The sequence below is a fragment of the Mobula hypostoma genome, chromosome 11 (assembly GCF_963921235.1).
Source record: "Mobula hypostoma chromosome 11, sMobHyp1.1, whole genome shotgun sequence".
NCBI lineage: Eukaryota > Metazoa > Chordata > Chondrichthyes > Myliobatiformes > Myliobatidae > Mobula > Mobula hypostoma.
The window spans coordinates 8,014,933-8,036,812 of NC_086107.1; the positions used below are offsets into that span (position 1 = coordinate 8,014,933).

The window sequence follows — 21,880 nt, forward strand, 5'->3', positions numbered from 1 at the left end:
TGAATATCTAGTTGGATGAATTAAATAGACGAAGTGGCTTTCACACCATAATTATCCTTCTGTTCTCACAGAGGGATCAGAAGTGGAAAGAGTGAGCAATTTCAAGTTCCTGGGTGTCAAGATCGTTGAGGCCCTAACCTGGACTCAACATGTTGATGCAGCTACAAACAAGGCAAGACAGTGGTTATATTTCATCAGGAGTTTGAGGAGATATGGCATGTCACACAAAACACTCACATCTTCTACAGATGTACTGTGGAGATTATTCTAACTAACTGTATCACTGACTGGTATGGGGGGCGGGGTGCGGAGGAGAGGCTACTGCATAGGATCGAAATAAGCTGCAGAGAGTTGTTGCTCCATCATGGGCTCTAGCCTCCATAGTATCAAGGACATCTTCAAGAAGCGATGCTTCAAAAAAGGTGGCGTTCATCATTAAGGACCCCCATCACCCTGGTTATGCCTTCTTCGCATTGCTATTACCTATCAGGAAGGAGATACAGGAGCCTAAAGGCACATACTCAATGATTCACGAACAGCTTCATCCCTTCTATCATCAGATTTCTGAGTGGACACTGAACCCATGAACATTTCCTCACTACTTTTTTTTAAATCTATTTTTACACTATTTATTTAATTTAACTATATATATAAAATTACTGAGTGAAATAATTCCCTATCAAATAGCATCTCTATCAAATCTCTCCTCATTCTCTGACACTCCAGGTTCTAAAATCCTAACCTATTCAACCTTTCCCTGTAAGTCAGGTCCTTAAGTCCCGGCAATATCCTTGTAAAATTTCTCTTCCAAGGACTCTTCATCTCATGTTCTCGATATTTATTGCTTATGTATTTATAATAATAATTACTATGTTTCTGTTTTGTAATTGCACAGTTCGTTGTCTGCTGCATATTGAGTGTTTGTCCGCCCTGTTTGCTGCGGGTCTTGCATTGATTCTATTATGGTTCTTGGATTTACTGAGTATACCCGCAAGAAAATAAATATCAGAGTTGTATACAGTGGCACATATGTTCTTTAATAATTTACTTTGAACTGTACTCTTTCAATCTCATTGATATCTTTCTTGTTGGTAGGTGACCAGAACCGCACACAATACTCCTGATCATGTTTCCGGATGTCAAAATAAGCAATGTTTGCTTTTAACTTGACTTTGATTAATTTCTGATTTCTTTTTTTAGCCATGGCAATATGTATCCCCCACAAAAATTAAGGGTTTGTTGTGCATCCCATTATACAAGTTTTCAAAGACAGGATTTCCCTAGGAATCTAACCTCTTTGTTAACTGGGATATGTACAGAATGTAGAAGCAATCTTTGGCAGACTTTTAATAATATGATATTGTATATTCAATGCAATTTTAGACATTATTTGTATAAATACTGAGATTATATGTAAGTTTAATACACAAGTAAAACACATAATGAAGTTATTTAACATAATTTCTCTTCGTACTCCTTCTCTCTTTTTCCATTGCTCGCTTCTTACCTCTTGTCCTCACCTGCCCATCAACTCCCTCTGGTGTCCCTCCTCCTTCCCCTTCTCCCATGGTCAACTCTCCACTCCTGTTCTTTACCCCATTACCTTTTCACCTATCACCTCCCAGCTTACTTCATCCCCTCCCCCACACACCTAACTTCCCTCTCACCCCACCTCCAGCTTGCACTGCTCTCACACCCCCCCCCACCGCCCCCACCTCACACCTTCTTATTCTGGCCTCTCCCCTTTCCTTTCCAGTCCTGATGAAAGCCTTCAGCCCAAACTCTTGATTCCTTTCCGTAGATGTTGCCTGACCTGCTGAGTTCCAGCAGTATTTTGTGTGCGCACACAATAAAGTCACTGTGTTTTTAATGTCTCTTGCTGAGAACAGAAAATAAAACCATAAACTTTGTAAAAATCTTGATGCATTGTTGGGGGGGGTACAAATGAATACAAGTTCTAATTTTGGTTTATGGATATTCAGACAGGAGATGTTCAACTGCCATTTGTTTCAGATATCAAATTGGGGTGTTTCCTGAAATCAGATATACCATTATTCTACTAGAGGCATCACATCTATACAACTTTTACCATGACCTACAACCTGCATTGAGAGTTCAAAGTTCAAAGAATTTTTTTTATCAAAGTACATATATGCCCCAATATACAGCCCTGAGATTCATTTTCCTGCAGGCATACTCAGTAAATCCATCATAGAATAATAACCATAATAGAATCAATTAACAACCGCACTAACTTGGATGTTCAACCAGTTTGCAAAAGACTACAAATAGTGCAAATACAAAAAGAAAGAAATAATAATAAATAAATAAGCAATAAATATCAAGAACCTAAGATGAAGAGTACTTGAAAGTGAGTGCATAGGTTGTGGTGAAGGGGCAAGTGAAGTTATCCCCACTCGTTCAAGGGCCTGATGGTTGAGGGGTAATAACTGTTCTTGAACCTGGTTGTGTGGGTCCTGAACCTTCTTCCTGAAGGCAGCAGCGAGAAGAGAGCATGTCCTGGGTGGTAGGGTTCCCTGATGATGGATGGTGCTTTCCATCATCTGAAAACGTCATAGATTGTGTACTTAATCCACCTATCCATCCATGAGAGTTCCTCAGTGCTTTGAAGGATAGTCTAATCTTACAATTACATACCTGTTCTGAGGTCATAAATTCGATTGCCCTCCCAGTCATACAGATATTTTGCTGGGGACATTAAGTTGATCTTTAGAGTGCATTGGTCTAAAAACTGCAAACAGAAATTAAAAAGAAATACAAGGAAAATATTACTTAGATGAAGGTTATGAAACAGATACAATGATATTTATGATTCTGTTGAGAATTAGAATGGAGGGTTACTAAATAATCATGCATTAATTTCTTTAGACTGAGTGAAAGACGGTCAGTTGATGCTCTCTGACTCACCTATTGAAAATGAGAGCGATACTATATATGGAAAATAGTGGGGCGGAGATTGGTGAGGAGTAGGGGGAGGGAAGAGAAGAGGAGAGGTATTAAGTCAAGAAAATCTACAGGCACTGGAAATCCAAGCAACACACATAAAATACTGGAGGAACTCAGCAGACCAGGCAGCATCTATGGAAAAGAATAAACAGTTGACATTTCAAGCCAAGACCCTTCATCAGGACTGAAATAAAGATGAGAAGTTAGAGCAAGCAGGTGGGGGGAGGGCAAGGAGAAGTACAAGGTGGTAGGTGATAGGTGAAACCGGGAGAGTGGTGGGGTGAAGTAAAGAGCTGGAAAGCTGATTGGCGGAATAGATAAAGGGCTAGAGGAGGGGGACACAAAATACTCTGCAATGCTGGGGTCAAAGCAACACACACAACATGCTGGAGGAACTCAACAGGTTGGGTAGCATCCGTGGAAACGAACAGTCAACGTTACAGGCCGAAACCCTTCGTCAGGAAGGGGGAATGTGATAGGAGAGGGTGGAAGACCATGGAGGAAAGGGAAGGGATAGAAGTGCCAGAGGGAGGTAATGGGCAGGTAAGAAGATGAGGTGAGGGGGGAAACGGGAGTTGGAATGGTGAAGTAGGGCAATTACCGGAAGTTAGGGAAATTGATGTTCATAACATCAGGTTGGAATATAAGGTGCTGTTCCTCCAATCTGAGTGTGGCCTCATGGTGGCAGAAGAGGCAGCCATTGACAGACATGTCAGAATGCGAATGGGCAGGAGACCCAGCTTTTTCTGACAGACGGAACGTAGGTGCTCGGTGAAGCAGTCTCCCAATTCACATCAGGTCTCACCGATATACAGGAGGCCATACTGGGAGCACCAGATACAGTAGAATAGCCCAACAGGCTCACAGGTGAAGTGTCACCTCACCTGGAAGGACTGTTTGGGGCTCTGAATGGAGGTGAGGGAGGAGGTGTAGGGGCAGGCATGGCACTTGTTCTTCTTGCAAAGCTATTAGAAAGAGGAATAGCATTGGTTGGAAAAGAGTAAAAATAGTGGGGCTGAAATTGGTGAGGGGCAGAGGGGAAGAGAAGACAAGGGGTATTGGTTGGAAGAGAGTGGTGATGAAACTGATCTTCATCTCTTCTGCTAGAGCAATTTTTTTAAATTTAGAGATACAGCATAGTAATAAGCACTTCTTGAGCCCGCAACACTCAGTTACACCCATGGACCAATAAACCTCCTAACCTGTACGTTTCGGAATATGGGAAGAAACCGGAGCATCCAGAGGAAACATAAGCGGTAATGGGGAGAACAGACAAACCCCTTACAGGCAGTGCAGGAACTGAACCCATGCCATTAGCGTTATGCTAGCATTATGTTAACTGCTATGCTGCCATGCTGCTCCAAATTAAAATGATCAATTATAGTTCCACAGGCAATTCTGCAGCGATTGGGATTTATTTTTCCATTGACTTTACTAAAATAAAATTTGAAATGATTACCATTTTCCTGTCATTCGTTTTGTACTGATGTCCAAAAACCAATCTGCATTTTTATTTCAGTTCACCAGCTCTCTTTTTCCCACTCCTTTTAAACTTACCAGATTCATTGAGGCTGAGGCTTTTTAAGTCATTGGTCAGACTACATTTGGAACACTGGGGAGGGTCCAGAGGAGGTATGGGAGAACAAGTGCAGGAACTAAAGGGTTAATGTATGGAAAACATTTGATGGCTCTGGGCCTATACTATATTGGGAGTTTAGGACATACAGATAGTCTAGATCACACTCTGAAGACATGTGTTTAACTTTTCAGAAAAAATTTCATCCCCTCTGCCATCATGGACCATGAATCCATGAACACAACCTCACATCTTGCTCTCTTTTTTGCATTTTTTTAACATATATATTTCTTATTTGGGTGAAAGAGCGGAGATAGGGTTCTACCAAAGGAGGTGTATGGCGCTCTTTCCTTCCACTAGCCTGCAGGTTACCCTTGGGCAGGGTGTAGCACCTAATTAGCATACCCCCTCCCCCAAAGATCAGGGTCACATGAAGCCATGGGAGCAGGTGGTGGATGGTCGTATGAGCAGCTGATGCATGTCACAAGTCCTGGTTATGCGACTGCTGAAGCCAGGCAGACAATCTCTGAACAGTATTGTTATTGGCTGGGGTCACCCATCTCGTAAAGACGCTGCCCAGAAGAAGGCAATGGCAAACCACTTCTATAGGAAAATTTGCCAAGAATAATAATGGTCATGAGACCATGATCACCCACATCATACAATACGGCACGTAATCATGATGATGATGCTGTTTCTCATTTTGAATTATAATAATTTTTATGTATTGCACTTTGATAGTGCGCAAAATCATAAATTTCACAATACATGTCAGTGATTATAAACTTGATTCTGATTTTGACCAAAGGGCACAACCTCAGGATACAAAGACATCCCTTGAGAAGAGATGAGGAGGAATTTCTTTAGCCAGAGGGTGGTGAATCTATGAAATCCATTGTTACAGATGGCTGTGGAAGCCAAATCATTGGGTATATATAAAGTCAACATTGATAGGTTTGATTAGTAAGAGCATCAAAGGTTATACGAAAGTAAGTGCCGCCTATCAGATGAGATATTTAACCAGGTTTCCAAACATTCTGATGGTTGAAATCAAGAGAAAAGGCTCCAATTTCTTGATCAACTTTGAACCCTCAGAACAAATTACAAGAAAAGTCCAGTAATCCAGTTTTCTTGCATCTAGTCCACATTGTGAGCCGGGAGTTCAGAGTGTGAGTAGGATGTGCAGCCAGAGTAGCAGTGGGTGCAGGAACAGGAGGGTGTCAGGAGAAGGAAGTTCTGAGAAAATGAAACATACATTCAGTGGCCACTTTAATAGATACACTTGTACACCTGCTTATTAATACAAATAGCTAATCGGCCAATCATGTGGCAGCAACCAAGTGCATCCGAGCATGCAGACATGGTCAAGAGGTTCAGTTGTTTTTCGGACAAAACAAAAGAATAGAAAAGAAATGTGATCTAAGTGATTTTGACCATGGAATAATTGTTGGTGCCAGATGGGGTGGTTTGAGCATCTCAGAAACGGCTGATCTCCTGGGATTTTCACATGCAATGGTGTCTAGATTTTACAGAGAATGGTGTGAAGAACAAAAAGAATCCAGTGAGTGACAGTCTGTAGGTGAAAACACCTTGTTAACTAGAGCGGTCAGAGGAGTATGACCAAACTGGTTCAAGCTGGCAGGAAGGCATCAGTAACTCAAATAATCACACGTTACAACAGTGGTGTGCAGAAGAGCATCTCTGAATGCACAACACATCGAACCTTGAAGTGGACGGGCTACAGCAGCAGAAGACCAGGAACATACACTCAGTGGCCACTTTACTAGGTACAGGAATTAGTTAATAAAGAAGCTACTGAAGGCATTTGATGAAGTTTTCTCTCTCTTTTTGTTCACTTGGACTCGGTTTCCCACTCCTTTTTAATTTACTGGATTCACTGAGGTTAAAGCTTCATAGTTAGAGAACTCAAGCCCCAATTTTCCTCTCTATAAAAACTTCACTTCCTGCCATTTCCTATCCACAACTTCTCAGCCTTTGCTGCAGAAAATCTCCAATGCTTCAGATGTCTCCACTGTACATTGAAAATAACTTAAAACAAACAACAGGTTAACAGGGGCCTTGTCATAGCATTGTCTACCTGCACTGCATTTTCCCTTTCACTGTATTCAAATTGAGTAAATTAGGACTTTATTCCCTGGAGTTTAGGAGAATGAGGGGAGATTTGAAGATAGAACAGTACTGCACAGGAACAGGCCATTCGGCCCACAATGTTGTGCCAAACCAGCTGAAAAGCAAATCAAAAACACCCAAACCCTAATCTCTCCTACCTACACGATGTCCGTATCCCTCCATCTTAATTACATCCATGTCCCTATCCAAACATCTCTTAAAAGCCTCTAATGTATTTGTCTCCACCACCATCCTAGGCAGCACATTCCAGATATCCTCGACTCTGAGTAAAAAACTAACCCTCACATCCCTCCTGAACCTACCCCCTCTCACTTTCAATGCATGCCCTTTGGTATTAGACATTTCAACCCTGAGAAACAGATGCTCCCTGTCTACTGTATCTATGCCTCTCATTTATGAAAGGTATAGGTAGGGTAAATGCAAGCAGGCTTTTTCCACTGAGGCTGGGTGAGGTTATTAGTTAAAGATGAAAGGTAAAATGTTTAAGGGGAACCTGAGCAGGATTTTCTTCACTCAGGAGTGGGGAGAGTGTTAAATAAGATACCAGTGGTAGTGATGGATGTTGTATGGCTCAGGTGCAGGTCAATAGGAGTAGGCAGAATAACAGATTGGCACAGAATAGATGGGCCGAAGAGCCTGATTCTCTATGACTCTATATTCTTCATTGTTATCGTTTTTCCTTTTGTAATAATCTGCATCAATTGCTTGCACAACAAAGTTTTTCACTGCACATTGGTATATGAGACAATAATAAACCAATTACTGGTTTCGAACCAACTACAATTCAGGGCTTTTTGGCCCCTTGAGAAATGAGATTCTCTCAACATCAAAGTTCTGTTTGACTCCTCTACACTTTTAACTGAGGCTATATGCACACTTCTTTGTGTTTTTACTTCTACATTCATTTGCTTCTCTATATCTAACACACTCCTTGACGCCAAGATTGAAGTCTGCCCCTGAGGCACAGTGTTAAATCTGAAAATTGACAGAGAAACGTGGAATAAGTACTGAGAAAGGTGAGACATCTCAAAGCTTTCCTGTTAATGTACCACTAAATTTCTTGTTAAAATTAACGACTAGAACTGATATGAACATCAAAAAAAAAATCATCAGTTATTTACTTTCAACCCAGTTGAGGGGCACACAGAGAACGGGAGTGCATTTTGACAAAAATATTATGTTTCTCTTTTAATATATTTTACACAAACATATTTAAACTAATCTGTTGAAAGACTCTTTATTATTTTAAAGCTGTTGTTCCGTTGAGCATTTTTGAACTCAGTAGTGTTAGCACAATACTATTATCACCTGGGGCATTGGAGTTCGGGGTTTGGTGTTCAATCCCACCATCCTTTGCAATGGGTTTGGACATGCTCCCCACAGGATGCATGGGTTTCCTCCATTTGCTGCGGTTTCCTCCAATAGTCTCAAGTAGGCTAACTGGTCATTTTAAGTTGCCCTGTGATTAGGCTAGGGTTAAATAGTGGGTTGCTGGGCAGTGCGGCTTGTGTTTGGCATGTATCCCTGAGGTGCACCTTATTGACTGTCAGCGAGGATAAGGTATTATTACGATCTGCACTGACTGTGGTCTCCCAGTGAGGAGGTCAGGGATCCAATTGCAGAGGAAGGTACAGAGGTCCAGGCCTTAGCGAGGGAATGATGATATTGAATACCGAGTTGGAATCAATAAGCAGCAGCCTGATGTACGATAAGTTTTGCTGCTGTCCAGCTACTCCAAGGCTGAGAGAAGAGCCAGTGACACTACATTTGTTGTAGTCAAACTATGGCTGTGGGCAAACTGGCTGGACCAAAGGTGGCCCCAACTCACAATGCAACCCAGCACTTGGAAAGATTTATCAATATACATACAGACGAACATTGCTGTCAGCGCGGCTCGAAGGGCCAGACGGGACTGTTCCGTGCTGTATCTCCAAATAAATAAACTCTGAACAATCGCTCGTGTTCTGTAAATTAACCCGTAATTATTCCCCTTGAGTCTGCAAGCGCATTTAGAATCAGAATCACGTTTAGACACACCAGTTCCTTTCATATTGATTTTCCTTTGGGTGCTATAGGTTAGAATACAATTATAAAATCATTCATCTTATTTTCAAATCCTTCTATTCCATATAGAATGATTCCAAACTCAGTTTTTATTCTAAAACTCCAAGTAAATTACATTACGCATGTAAGGTATGATGCTTAACCTCCAGATAGATAGATTTTAGTTCCTGGATAATTATTATATATTAAAAATATTCAGTCACATATTAACTCATTTCCTTGTTGTTACCAAAGCTGGTAAGAATTTCAGTATAAATCTAATCCTATATTTGGTTGATGAAGTTAATATTTAATATCCAAGACATAATAAAATAAAGACAAATACATTTTATAAATTGAGCAAGCCAAATACCCCTGCAAACCATTGGAAGATCAATGCGTCGGAATTCGTAAAGTAGAATAGTAGAAACATCTATTTGCTTGGGATTTTAAAGCAGAGATTAGGTTTATGAGTTAACTATTACTAGATTTAGAGGCAGTTATCTAAATAAAAAATTACATTCCCGACAATTACATGCTTCTAAACTACCTTTGTAATTTAGTAACACACACAAAATGCTGCAGGAACTCAGCAGGTTAGGCAACATCTATGGAAATGAATAAACAGCCGATGTTTCAGACTGAGGCCCTTCATCAGGACTGCTATTTAGAATGTCCTTTCCACTTAGTTTAAAAATGAACTTGTTTAATCTCAGCAAATCTTAACTTTCTTGTTTATTTTTAAGTCTTTTTTTCTGTTGAATAAATATGCTATTTAAAAAAATACTGTTAATGCCCATCTTTGCCAGACTTTCAACTTTATTTCAAGAGGGAAACTGAATCGCTTTGGGAAAGCAGAAATAAGATACTTAACAAAACAAAGCACTTTTACCTGTTGTTGGTTATCCAGTGAGGTGGTGATTTCGGCCCCATCCTGCCCTGCACCATTTTTGAAAACCAGAATTCTGACAGCACCATTTTCAATGAGCTTCTTCAGACGGCGTGAGAGAATAGGCTTTGTCCTGCCATGCTGCCTGTCAGAAGGAAGTTCTATCCCTTTCATAGTCCAGCTCACCCTTTTGGCCAATGACAGATGGTCTGTAAGAAAAAGCTAAAGTTAACATTTGGCTCCATCTGATCAGGTGCCCATCACCTTATCACTTTAACACATATTGGCCTTGTTCCACTTTGATGCGCCTACTTTTAAAATCTCTTTCACTTCCCACTAAGCATGGCATAAGCTGTAGCAAGCTGGCCATGCTGATAATGGGCATAAATCATTGTTCCTGAAGGGAACAGATGTTCAGGGTATGAAAGAGTAATATCACAATTTAGTCATAATTAAAACTCACCTTAGCATGCCTCCTTGAATAATCTGTAGATCATTGTAATAGATCAACAATATTACATTTATCGCATCTTTATTTTAACAGAATGGAGTCACTTTGCCTCACATTTAATGAGATACATAAAAGCTTAATTAATGTATCTTAATCTCATTTAAAATCCCCTAAACCTGATTTCCTTCAAGTAATATGCTAAATTGAGCTCACAATGAATAAAGAGCATGCAAATCAATATAAGTAAAGATGTCAAAACCTCCTTGATGATATTTTGTACAATAAGTTTCTTCCTTTGATTAAGATGGGTTTTCAAAAATGATTAGGCACCTGGCATATCCCAAAAGCCTGATGCTATCTTTAGGTCCTAATTTCCCAGCTCATGTTATGGTAATGTAGTAAATTTTAAAATTACTTTGGAAAAACAAGATTTAGATTTAGAGTTACAGCACAAATACAGGCCCTTCCGGCCCGGCAAGCCTCTGCCGCCCAGTTACACGCATCTGACCAACTAACCTACTAACCCAAGAGCCTTTGGAATGTGGGAGGCCCCAGAGAAACCCAAGTGGTCACGGACAGAATGTAAAAGCTCCTTACAGACAGCAGCAGGAACTCAACCTGGGTCGGTGGCGGTATAAAGTGATATGTTAATCGTAACGTTACGGTTTCATGTTCACATCTAACAGGAAACCAACAGACGCACCTCGTGAACAAACCACTGAATATTACAATAAGGTACAAAGCAACACTGGGTGGGAACGCGCATCCTTCCTCCAGCATCTTATGTGTGTGCTACTCTGGATTTCCAGCCGCCAGCGGAAACTCTTGTGCTACACTGCGTTCATAGACAGGTCACAAAACACAACACTCCTGCCGGGAGCACAACCTCGCTGTGTACAGTAACACTACCTCGTTGATAAATCACACAGCACAACTCTCTAGTGGAACAACACTGGGCAAGAAAACAGGTCATGTACAGGTCGCCTGACACTGCTCTCCCACTGAGAGCACAACCTCACTGGTTAGAAAGACAAGTCAGATAACAGTATACATCACACTGGGATAGGAACAATACCAGACAGCAGCTCAAACCCCACTGATATCACTTAACACACGTAACCCCACTAGTATGGAAAAAACATTGGACAACATTGTTAAATAAGATATACACTCAGTGTCTACTTTATTAGGTACCTTCAGAGATGTTCTTCTGCACACCACTGTTGTAATGCATGGTCATTTGAATTACTGTTTCTTTCCTGTCAGCTTGAACCAGTCTGGCCATTCTCCTCTGACCTCTCTCATTAACAAGGTGCTTTGCCCATAGAAATTTTGCTCACTGAATGTTTTTTCTTTCCCACAGCATTCTCTATAAACTCGCGAAAATCTCAGTTTCTGAGATATTCAAACCATCCCGCCTGGCACCAACAACTATTCCACAGTCAAAGTCACTTAGATCACATTTCCTCCCCATTCCGATGTTTGGTCTGAACAACAAGTGAACCTCTTGACCATGTCTACGTGCTCTTATGCATTGAGTTGCTGCCATGTGATTGGCTGATTAGATACTTGCATTAATGAGTAGGTGTACCTAATAAAGTGGCCACTGAGTATATTCCTCACTGGGCACAGACCTGCAGTTTCTTTAGACTTTCCACATTCAGTGCTCCTCATGCTCCTGTACCATTTAAAACCTTCTCCTCAGCGATAACACACTCCACGTCCTTGCTTTTAATTCTATTAACGCTACCATAGCCCATAACAAATTGCCCTACCACCTTCAAAGATTTAAGATAGAACATAAAACAGTACAGCACAGTACAGGCCCTTGGGCCCACAATGTTGTGCTGACTCTTAAACCCTACCTCCCACATAACCCCCCACCTTAAATTCCTCCATATACCTGTCTAGCAGTCTCTTAAATTTCACTAGTGTAACTGCCTCCACCACTGACTCAGGCAGTGCATTCCATGCACCAACCACTCTCTAAGTAAAAAACCTTCCTCTAATATCCCCCTTGAACTTCCCATCCCTTACTTTAAAGTCATGTCCCCTTGTACTGAGCAGTGGTGCCCTGGGGAAGAGGCGCTGGCTATCCACTCTATCTATTCCTCTTAATATCTTGTATACCTCTATCATGTCTCCTCTCATCCTCCTTCTCTCCAAAGAGTAAAGCCCTAGCTCCCTTAATCTCTGATCATAATGCATACTCTCTAAACCAGGCAGCATCCTGGTAAATCTCCTCTGTACCCTTTCCAATTCTTCCACATCCCTCCTATAGTGAGGCGACCAGAACTGGACACAGTACTCCAAATGTGGCCTAACCAGAGTTTTATAGAGCTGCATCATTACCCCGCGACTCTTAAACACTATCCCTCGACTTATGAAAGCTAACACCCCATAAGCTTTCTTAACTACCCTATCCACCTGTGAGGCAACTTTCAGGGATCTGTGGACATGTACCCCCAGATCCCTCTGCTCCTCCACACTACCAAGTATCATGCCATTTACTTTGTATTCTGCCTTGAAGTTTGTCCTTCCAAAGTGTACCACCTCACACTTCTCCAGGTTGAACTCCATCTGCCACTTCTCAGCCCATTTCTGCATCCTATCAATGTCTCTCTGCAATCTTCGACAATCCTCTATGCTACCCACAACACCACCAACCTTTGTGTTGTCTGTAAACTTGCCAACCCACCCTTCTACCCCTACATCCAGGTTGTTAATAAAAATCACGAAAAGTAGAGGTCCCAGAACAGATCCTTGTGGGACACCACTAGTCACAATCCTCCAGTCTGAATGTACTCCCTCCACCACAACCCTCTGCTTTCTGCAGGCGAGCCAATTCTGAATCCACCTGCCCAAACTTCCCTGGATCCCGTGCCGTCAGACTTTCTGAATAAGCCTACTGTGTGGAACCTTGTCAAATGCCTTACTAAAATCCATGTAGATCACATCCACTGCACTACCTTCATCTATATGCATGGTCACCTCCTCAAAGAACTCTATCAGGCTTGTTAGACACGATTTGCCCTTCACAAAGCCATGCTGACTGTCCCTGATCAGACCACAATTCTCTAAATGCCCATCGATCCTATCTCTAAGAATCTTCTCCAACAGCTTTCCCACCACAGATGCAAGGCTCACTGGTCTATAATTACCCAGACTATCCCTACTACCTTTCTTGAACAAGGGGACAACATTCGCCTCCCTCCAATCCTCCAGTACCATTCCCATAGACAACGAGGACAGCAACCTCTTCCCTCTCCTCGTGGAGCAGCCTAGGGAATATTCCGTCAGGCCCCGGGGACTTATCCATCCTAATGTATTTTAACAACTCCAATGTGTCCTCTCCCTTAATATCAACATGCTCCAGAACATCAACCTCACTCATATTGTCCTCACCGTCATCAAGTTCCCTCTCATTGGTGAATACCAAAGAGACATATTCATGAGGACCTCACTCACTTCTACAGCCTCCAGGCACATCTTCCCACCTTTATCTCTAATTGGTCCTACCTTCACTCCTGTCATCATTTTGTTCTTCACATAATTGAAGAATGCTTTGGGGTTTTCCTTTACCCTACTCGCCAAGGCCTTCTCATGCCCCCTTCTTGCTCTCCTCAGCCCCTTCTTAAGCTCCTTTCTTGCTACCCTATATTCCTCAATAGACCCATCTGATCCTTGCTTCCTAAACCTCATGTAAGCTGCCTTCTTCCACCTGACTAGATTTTCCACCTCACTAGTCACCCATGGTTCCTTCACCCTACCATTCTTTATCTTCCTCACCAGGACAAATTTATCCCTAACATCCAGCAAGAGATCCCTAAACATCGACCACATGTCCATAGTACATTTCCCTGCAAAAACATCATCCCAATTCACACCCGCAAGTTCTAGCCTTATAGCCTCATAATTTGCCCTTCCCCAATTAAAAATGTTCCTGTCCTCTCTGATTCTATCCTTTTCCATGATAACGCTAAAGGCCAGGGAGCGGTGGTCACTGTCCCCCAGATGCTCACCCACTGAGAGATCTGTGACCTGACCCAGTTCGTTACTTAATACTAGTTCTAGTATGGCATTCCCCCAGTCGGCCTGTCAACATATTGTGACAGGAATCCGCCCTGGACACACTTAACAAACTCTGCACTTAACAAAATAAAAGGTGTCTTTCATTTCCTCGCGTTTGCACTTTCATTTATTAATCCTTGGTGCCCCTTTTCTTGTACCCCCTGTAAAAACATGCCATTTTGACACTGTTTCATATTATTGTTAAGGCTTTGTAAAGCAATCTGACAAATTTGCACACCAAAGGTCCTATATTGCTGTTCAGTGCTATACTTGTGAGACATGTCACACAGGGACTTGGGCTGTACAGTATGGGGCAAAAGTCTTAGGCACACGTATATAGCTAGGGTGCACAAGACTTCTGCACAGTACTGTAGTAATTTTAAGTATTTCACTGTACAACTGCCACAAATTAAGCATCTGCAGATTTCCTCATGTTTGCGCTTGAAATTTCATGATATATGTGAGTGGTGATAAACCTGAATTCTCATATGGGTTCTTCCCCTCACTCCTCAGAAACGATAGAACCCTGCCTTTGAAATCTCTGCCGCCAGCTACGGGAAACTAGACTTGTGATTCAGCACGCCCTGCTGCCACTACATCAGCGCTAATCTGCAGTAAAACAAGAGCTGCGCTCACCATTTTATCAAACCTCTGTCCCGCAATTGCAACTTTGTCGACAATCTTAACAGTACTTAACAGGCAAATTAACAATTCATCCGGCAGATACATTAAGAATTTAAGAAACCCTTAGATAGGCACATGTATGAAAGAAAAATGGAGGGTTATGTACATGTCATAGACTCTACAACACAGAAACAGGCCCTTCGGCCTATCTGGTCTGTGCTGAACTATTATTCTGCCTCGTCCCTTTGACCTGCACCCGGACCAGAGCCCTCCATACACCTCCCATCCAAGCTTCTCTTAAAAGTTGAAATCCATCACTTCTGCTGGCAGCTCATTCCACACTTTCATCACCCTCTGAATGAAAAGGTCCTTCATCATGTTGCTCTTATGCATTTCACCCATCACACTTAACATACGGCATCTAGTTCTAAGCTCAGCCAACCTCAGTGGACAAAGGTTGCTTATATTTACCCTATCCATACCGCTCATAATTTTGTTAATGAAGGAAGGATTAGATTGATATTAAATTAAAAAGTCAGCACAACATCATGGGCTGAAGGGTCTGTACTGTACTGTGCTGTGCTGTAATGTTCTATGTACTACAGCAAATAGGAAAAGAAACACACAATATATTAGAATCAGAATTAATATCACTGGCCTATGTCGTGATATTTGTTATTTTGTGGTAGCAGTAGATTGCCTAACAATATAAAAAATCTATAAATTACAGTATAAAAATTACAAAAGAAATATATATTTAAAATTAACTTAAATGGGTAGTGCAAAAAGAGAGCAAAAAAAAAACAAATTAGTGAGGTCGTGTACATGGGTTCATTGTCCATTTAGAAATCTGATGGCAGAGGGGAAGAAGCCGGTTCTGGAACGTTGAGTGTTTGTCTTCAGGCTCCTGTATCTCCTCCATGATGGCAGCAATGACAAGAGGGGGTATTCCTGAGTGATGGAGGTCCTAAATGATGGATGCCATCTGTACCAACCTCATCATCTTGTACATCTCTATCAAATTATCTCTTATCCTCTTCTTCTCCAAGGAAAAATTAGATAATTACAACAATATCTCGCTTTTTTTTTTCTCCTTTGGTAAAAATATAGAAACTTATTCTGCAGATGCTGGAAATCTAGAGTAGCAAACTCCAAGAGCCTCGGCCCAAAATGTCATCTGCTTTTTCCTTTCCAGAGATGCTGCCCATCCTGCTGAGTTCCTCCAGCATTTTGTGTGTGCTTTTCTTGACAGTTTAGTGATTTTATCTGTCAAAATCAGAGCTATATAAATTAATTCCATGATTTGCTTGCAGTTACCTGACCCCCTTGGGGTAACAGGGTGGGGAGCTGTAATTCAATGTTGCTGCCTTGGGTTAAGACAGGTTAAGACATTTGTGCTTTGTGCTCCAGCTCACAATCATGTTTTACTGGATGTGTACGTGTGACTATGGGAAGACGGTACAAGACTCATTAATTACAGATCAGGTAAGTAGGACGATCACTTGAGTTGAGTACGATGATCTCCGAAGTGATTGTCTACAGGTGAGTCCTCAGGTGGCTGCAGAGGCCGATCGGGATCCACCTATTCTGGTGTAGTGTGGGCAAGGGTAGGAGGCGATTGTGGTTAGTGGTCTGGTCTTTTGGTTGCTCAGCCTCTCCATTCGCAGCTGCTCCTTATTCTCTGTGGCACAGTGGAGGTCGTTCTCATTCACATTCAAACTTCAGCAAGTTATTTTCCTCAGACAGAAGGAAAATAAAGTGGTAGGAAAAGATGATGAGGCAAGAGTTAACAAGATAAAAAGTATTGATGCATTTTCTAGTAATTCAGTTGCAAACTTCGGCCTTTTACCAAACTTCCATCACCGAGGTTAACACTATGGACTTCTCTAAGTACAGGCTGCTCACAATTCATTTCCATAAAGTTCAACAGATTGATTCCTAGGATGAATTTGTCAACCGAGGAGTTAACAAAGACTAGCTGTGCATCTTGTGTGTTAAACCTTGAGAGGAGATCTCAATGAAAAGAAACCAAAGATTGAAGCCCGAAGCTCGATCAGAAGTCAAGGCCTGATGGCCAAAGCCCTGGGTATACAAGTCCACCAGGGAAGTCGATATCTGCAGGTGCACGGGTCCACTGGAAGATGAAAGCCCCAAGATGGCCTGCTGTGGAGTTGAAGGACTGTCTGTGTTTGAGTGGGGCAGTGGGTGGATGGGTGGGAGGAAAGGGGCTTGTTTTACTGTCGTTGTTTTGATTTGTTTGTTGTAATATGGTTGTTGCTTGTGTTGTTCTGCTGAGCATCGTGGGAAACTTTTGCCAGAATAATACAACCGGCCTCACAGATAGTGAGAGATTGCATCAGTCAACTCTCCCCTAAAAACGAATGCTGAGTGTTTCTACCTCACTCTTGATAGGAATTTGATAACTTCAGTAAGTCAGAAGGGAATGAGAACAAAGGACTAACAAGATTCTCAATGGAACGGAGCCATGGATCATATTTCTGTTTAGCAGTACTGCCACAGAAAGGTCAATCTGATTTACAAACTGGTAATTTCTCTGAAACATTTTTGTACTAATCCCATAAAATTAATTCTCAGAATTCATTTTAATTCATCTGTCTTCTTCTGTACTAGTTTAAACATTGGTCTGGCAGGTTTTATCAAGTTGCAGGAAAGCTTACAGCAGAAGAAAAGTGAAAATGTCAGTTGGTAACTGGGACTGATTTCCTTATGCACCCAACAAGCTATCCTTTTAGCCTTTTACATTCCAACCCATTCCAATATGTCGATCCATGCCTCTAATGCCACGATGAGGACACTTAGGTTGGAGGGTCAACACCTCATATTCCGTCTAGGTAGCCTGCAAACTAATGGCATGAACATTGATTTCTCTATCTTCCAATAGTTTTCCCTCCTCCCCTTCTCCCTTCTTCCATACCCACTTTGGCCCCCCTCACCTCCACTGGAGCCCTTCCTCCTTCTCATTCTCCCATGGTCCACTCTCCTCTCCTATCAGATTCTTTCTTCTTCAGCCCTTTACCTTTTCCACCTATCACCTCCTAGCTTCTTACTTCATACCCCCTCCACCACTCATCTGGCTTCACCTATTACCTTCCAGCTTGTACACCTTCCCCTCACCCACCTTCTTGTTCTGGCTTCTTCCCCCTTCCTTTCCAGTCCTGATGAAGGGCCTCGGCCCGAAAGGTCAACTGTTTATTCCTCTCCTTAGAAGCTACCTGACCTGCTGAGCTCCTGCAGCATTTTGCCTGTACTGTTCTGGATTTCCAGTGTCTGTAGAATCGCTTGTGTTTATCATCATAACCTGCCCAGCAAATGATACCAAATGAACAGTCAAGAAGAAGGGTCCTGGCCCAAAGCATTGACTGCTCATCTTTCTCCACAGATGCTGCCTGACCTGATGAATTCCTTCAGCATTTGGTGTGTGCTCCTCTGGATGTCCGGCATCTACAGAATCTCCTCCGTAAATCACATTACAGTTGTGTATCCTTGCTCCTAAGATCTGAAAGCATCCCCAAGATCTTTTCAGGCCCTACTGCAAACATCTTCCCCACCTCCTCTACCACCCAACTTTGCTGTTTCCTACAACTTATCTCTCCTTGTCTCCCCCACCCACCCCTCCCCATCAATTCTTTCAATTTCACAAACCACATTCAGTTAGACAATCATTCAGTCCCTTAACTTGGCTGCCTGCATCTGAGATAGAGAATTACAAATGATAATCAAATACTGCTTTTGAGCTTGGCAGGGCAATTTTAAAAAATCATACCGTAATCCCTCTCTTCTAAAATGCACCCCTCCCTATCAAACACCCTTCTGTTACTATCGAAACCATACTTACCCAGTCTTGATAAGATTGGAAAAAAATACCTGCTAGAAATTACTTATTGTTGCCCATTTTACTCCATATCTGTTCTTTAACCGCCAACTTGTTAGATTTATTTTTCCTTATATATAATTATTGATTTTTATACAATTTCTTGTTCTTTATAATTGTCAAATATTGTTGTATTTTTTCCTCCAAGAGGACTACAATCTTGTTATAGCATTTGGAGACTTGTGTGCCTCAAAAACCCAGAGAGCTAAGTTAGCTGGAGTCAAGCCCTTCGTAGGGTCATCCATGCCAAACAGGTCAGACGGTAGAGACCAGGCAAAGGATGATCCACCATTCCTCCAAGTTCGGGGGTTCAGCTCAGGGCTAACAAACTTGACCGGCCAAAAAAATTGTTATGGAAACAGCAATGAAGAATTCTTCTTTATCTGTGAGCGACAGTATGATGGCCAAGGACAGACAGAGATGGAGGGTCTTCATTACTGTCCTAGGTGCCAGCAGTGCAACGGGCAGTAAGTAAGTTGTATTTTTGTTCATCTTGCACCCTGATTAACACAGCACAGCAAATTCCTAATACATGTAAATGTACATAGCAATTAAAGTCAATCATTGAACAAATGAAATAGCAATTCAATATTGACATTTTACAATTAGTTTTAAAATATATTATCTCAAATTTGCAAATTTTATATATAGTCACAATTTGGTTGGGTTTTCAGCAGGCCAGTCACCATCTACAGAAGAATAAATAGTTGACGTTTCAGGCTGATGAAGGGTGTTGGCCTGAACCGTTGACTGTTTATTCCTTTCTTTAGAAGCTGCCTGACCTGCTGAGTTCCTTCAGCATTTTGTGTGTGTTATAAACATGAGAACATTTGCAATGCTGGAAATCCAAAACAACACACACAAAACGCTGGAGGAACTCAGCAGGTCAGGCAGCATCTATAGAAATGAATAAACAGTCGCCGTTTCGGGCCGAGACCCTTCTTCAGGACAGAGAAAGAAGGGTAAAGGTGCCAGAGTAACAAGGTGGGGGACGGGAAGGAGGATAGCTGGAAGTTGATAGGTGAAGACAGGTATGTGTTGGATATTGCTCTGGATTTCGAGCATCTGAAGAATCTCATGTTGGTTTTCTTGGACTCACGTTCAATTTGATGCAATTTCTTTTTCTCTGGCTATCCCAACCCTGCACACAGAAGAGGGTTTTGTTGTAAATTTAAATCCTCTGTTTTGACATGCATGCTGCATGGAAATTAGCAAACATTCCAGAAAACATTTGCAATATTGCTGAGGAGCTGAAGTTCATTAACCTGATAGATTTCTGCACGTTTTGATGTACTGAAATTGACAAGATGTTTAAGTTCCTGAATGCCTAAAGGTAAATGTGTTAACTTGTTACCTGAAATCTTATCTGGTGTCTAGTATTACCAAATTAGATCGTAATTAAGCTGATATGAATCCATCATTTCTCTGACACAAGCACCTACAGCAAACACGTATTCTGTTAATACAAAAGCTCACACATATTCTGTCAATCAGTACTTGTCATGTCAGATCATCTTGGCATGAACTGAATTTCTGAGAAGTTTTTCTCACAACGCTTTTAACTACTACCATCTTTAAAGGATATTACAAATGACAAGGCATTGCAGCGTTAATAGCATTTGCAAAGAGAAATACAAATGAAGTGTATTTATAAATTAATAAGGAATATGCAATCAACATCTATTATCTCCTCAGAATCCGCATTCACTGCCTCATCACCTGCCGTCTGAAAAATGAACATGTTTGCAGAACACTTCATATCTGTGGACACTTTATTAGGTACCTCCTGTTCCTAATAAAGTGGCCACAGAGTGTACGTTCAAAGCTTTCTGCTGCTGTAGCCCATCCACTTCGAGGTTTGACATGTTGTGCGTTCAGAGATGCTCTTCTGCACAACATTGTTGTAAAGCGTGGTTATGGGAGATACTGCCACCTTGCTGTCTACGTGAACCAGTCTGGCCAGTCACCTCTGACCTCTCTCACTAACAAGGCAGGTTTGCCCAGGGAACTACTGCTTCACTGGATCCTTTTTGTTTTTTTGCCCCATTCTATCTAAACTGGGGTTCCCAACGTGGGGTCCACGGACCCCCTCAGTTAATGGTATGGTCCATGGCATTAAAAAAGGTTGGGAAACCCTGTTCTGGAGACTATTGTGTGTGAAAATCCCAGGAGATCAGCAGTTTCTCAAATACTCAAACCACCCTGTATGCTACCAACAACCATTCCACAGTCAGTCACTCAGATCACATTCCTTCCCCATTCTGACATTTGGTCTGAATGGCAACTGAACCTCTTGACCACATCTGCATGCTTTTATGCATTGAGTTGCTGCCACGCGATCGGCTGATTAGATATTTCCATTAACAAGCAGGAGTACCTAATAAAGTGGCCACTGAGTGCAGATCTTCCATAATATGACCTAATCAAGTAGAAAATGTAAACTATTTCAAATTATTTTAAACTACTATCCTTAAAAGAGCCAGTTTAAGGGTAGCACTCTTGCAGCTGAATTAAAAGATAATGTGCTCTACTCCATTGGGATATTTTTTTCTCTCCACAAATGCTGCTTGATTTAAGATTCAAGATTCGGGATTGTTTATTGTCATTCTTCGGTACACGAGTGTAAAGGAGAACAAAATGATAGTTACTCCAGGTCTGATGCAGCATAAAAAACACAATAAACATAAAGAACACAATTTAAAAACCTCAATAAATATAAATATTAAAGCAATCCTATAAAATGCAATGTACAAGTAACTGTTGTATACAGAAAAGGTGGTTTGAGTATTTCAGTGACTGCTGATTAGATATTTGCATCAAGGAGCAGGGGTACTGAAGAACCTGATAAAGTGGCTGCAGTGCGTACATAGTACAAAGCTGATGAAACACTGAGAAACAGAAATTTCACTGGGAAAATAAACACTTTTTCAAAGCAGCACCGTATCTTTAACTGGCCACATGTGACCCATTTAAGTCGATCAATAAAGTGGTAATTAGTGTGGCAGAAAATTGTTATGTGGTGTAGCACTAAGTGCTGGGGCAATTATCTGACCAGTTTGAACTGAGGACATGGACAAAGACTTATGAGTGAAATTGTCTGCCTATTACTTCAGTAGAGGCATTCATATGTTTCAAAAGACCATAGACCATAATACACTGGAGCAGAATTAGGCTATTCTGCCCATTGAGTCTGTTCCCCCATTCCAACATGGCTGA

At 41.6% G+C, this 21,880-nt stretch overlaps 1 protein-coding gene across 1 annotated transcript in view; it reads right to left on the minus strand.

Annotated features, from left to right (window-relative positions):
* Positions 1 to 21,880, minus strand: part of LOC134353570 (doublecortin domain-containing protein 1-like) — a 610,678-nt gene that overhangs the window by 500,028 nt on the left and 88,770 nt on the right. The window contains exons 6-7 of the mRNA XM_063061626.1: positions 9,630 to 9,835; positions 2,659 to 2,752 (exon numbers count right to left, since the gene is read on the minus strand). Of these exons, the coding sequence (XP_062917696.1) occupies positions 2,659 to 2,752; positions 9,630 to 9,835 (300 nt within the window). The remainder of the gene's footprint in view (positions 1 to 2,658; positions 2,753 to 9,629; positions 9,836 to 21,880) is intronic.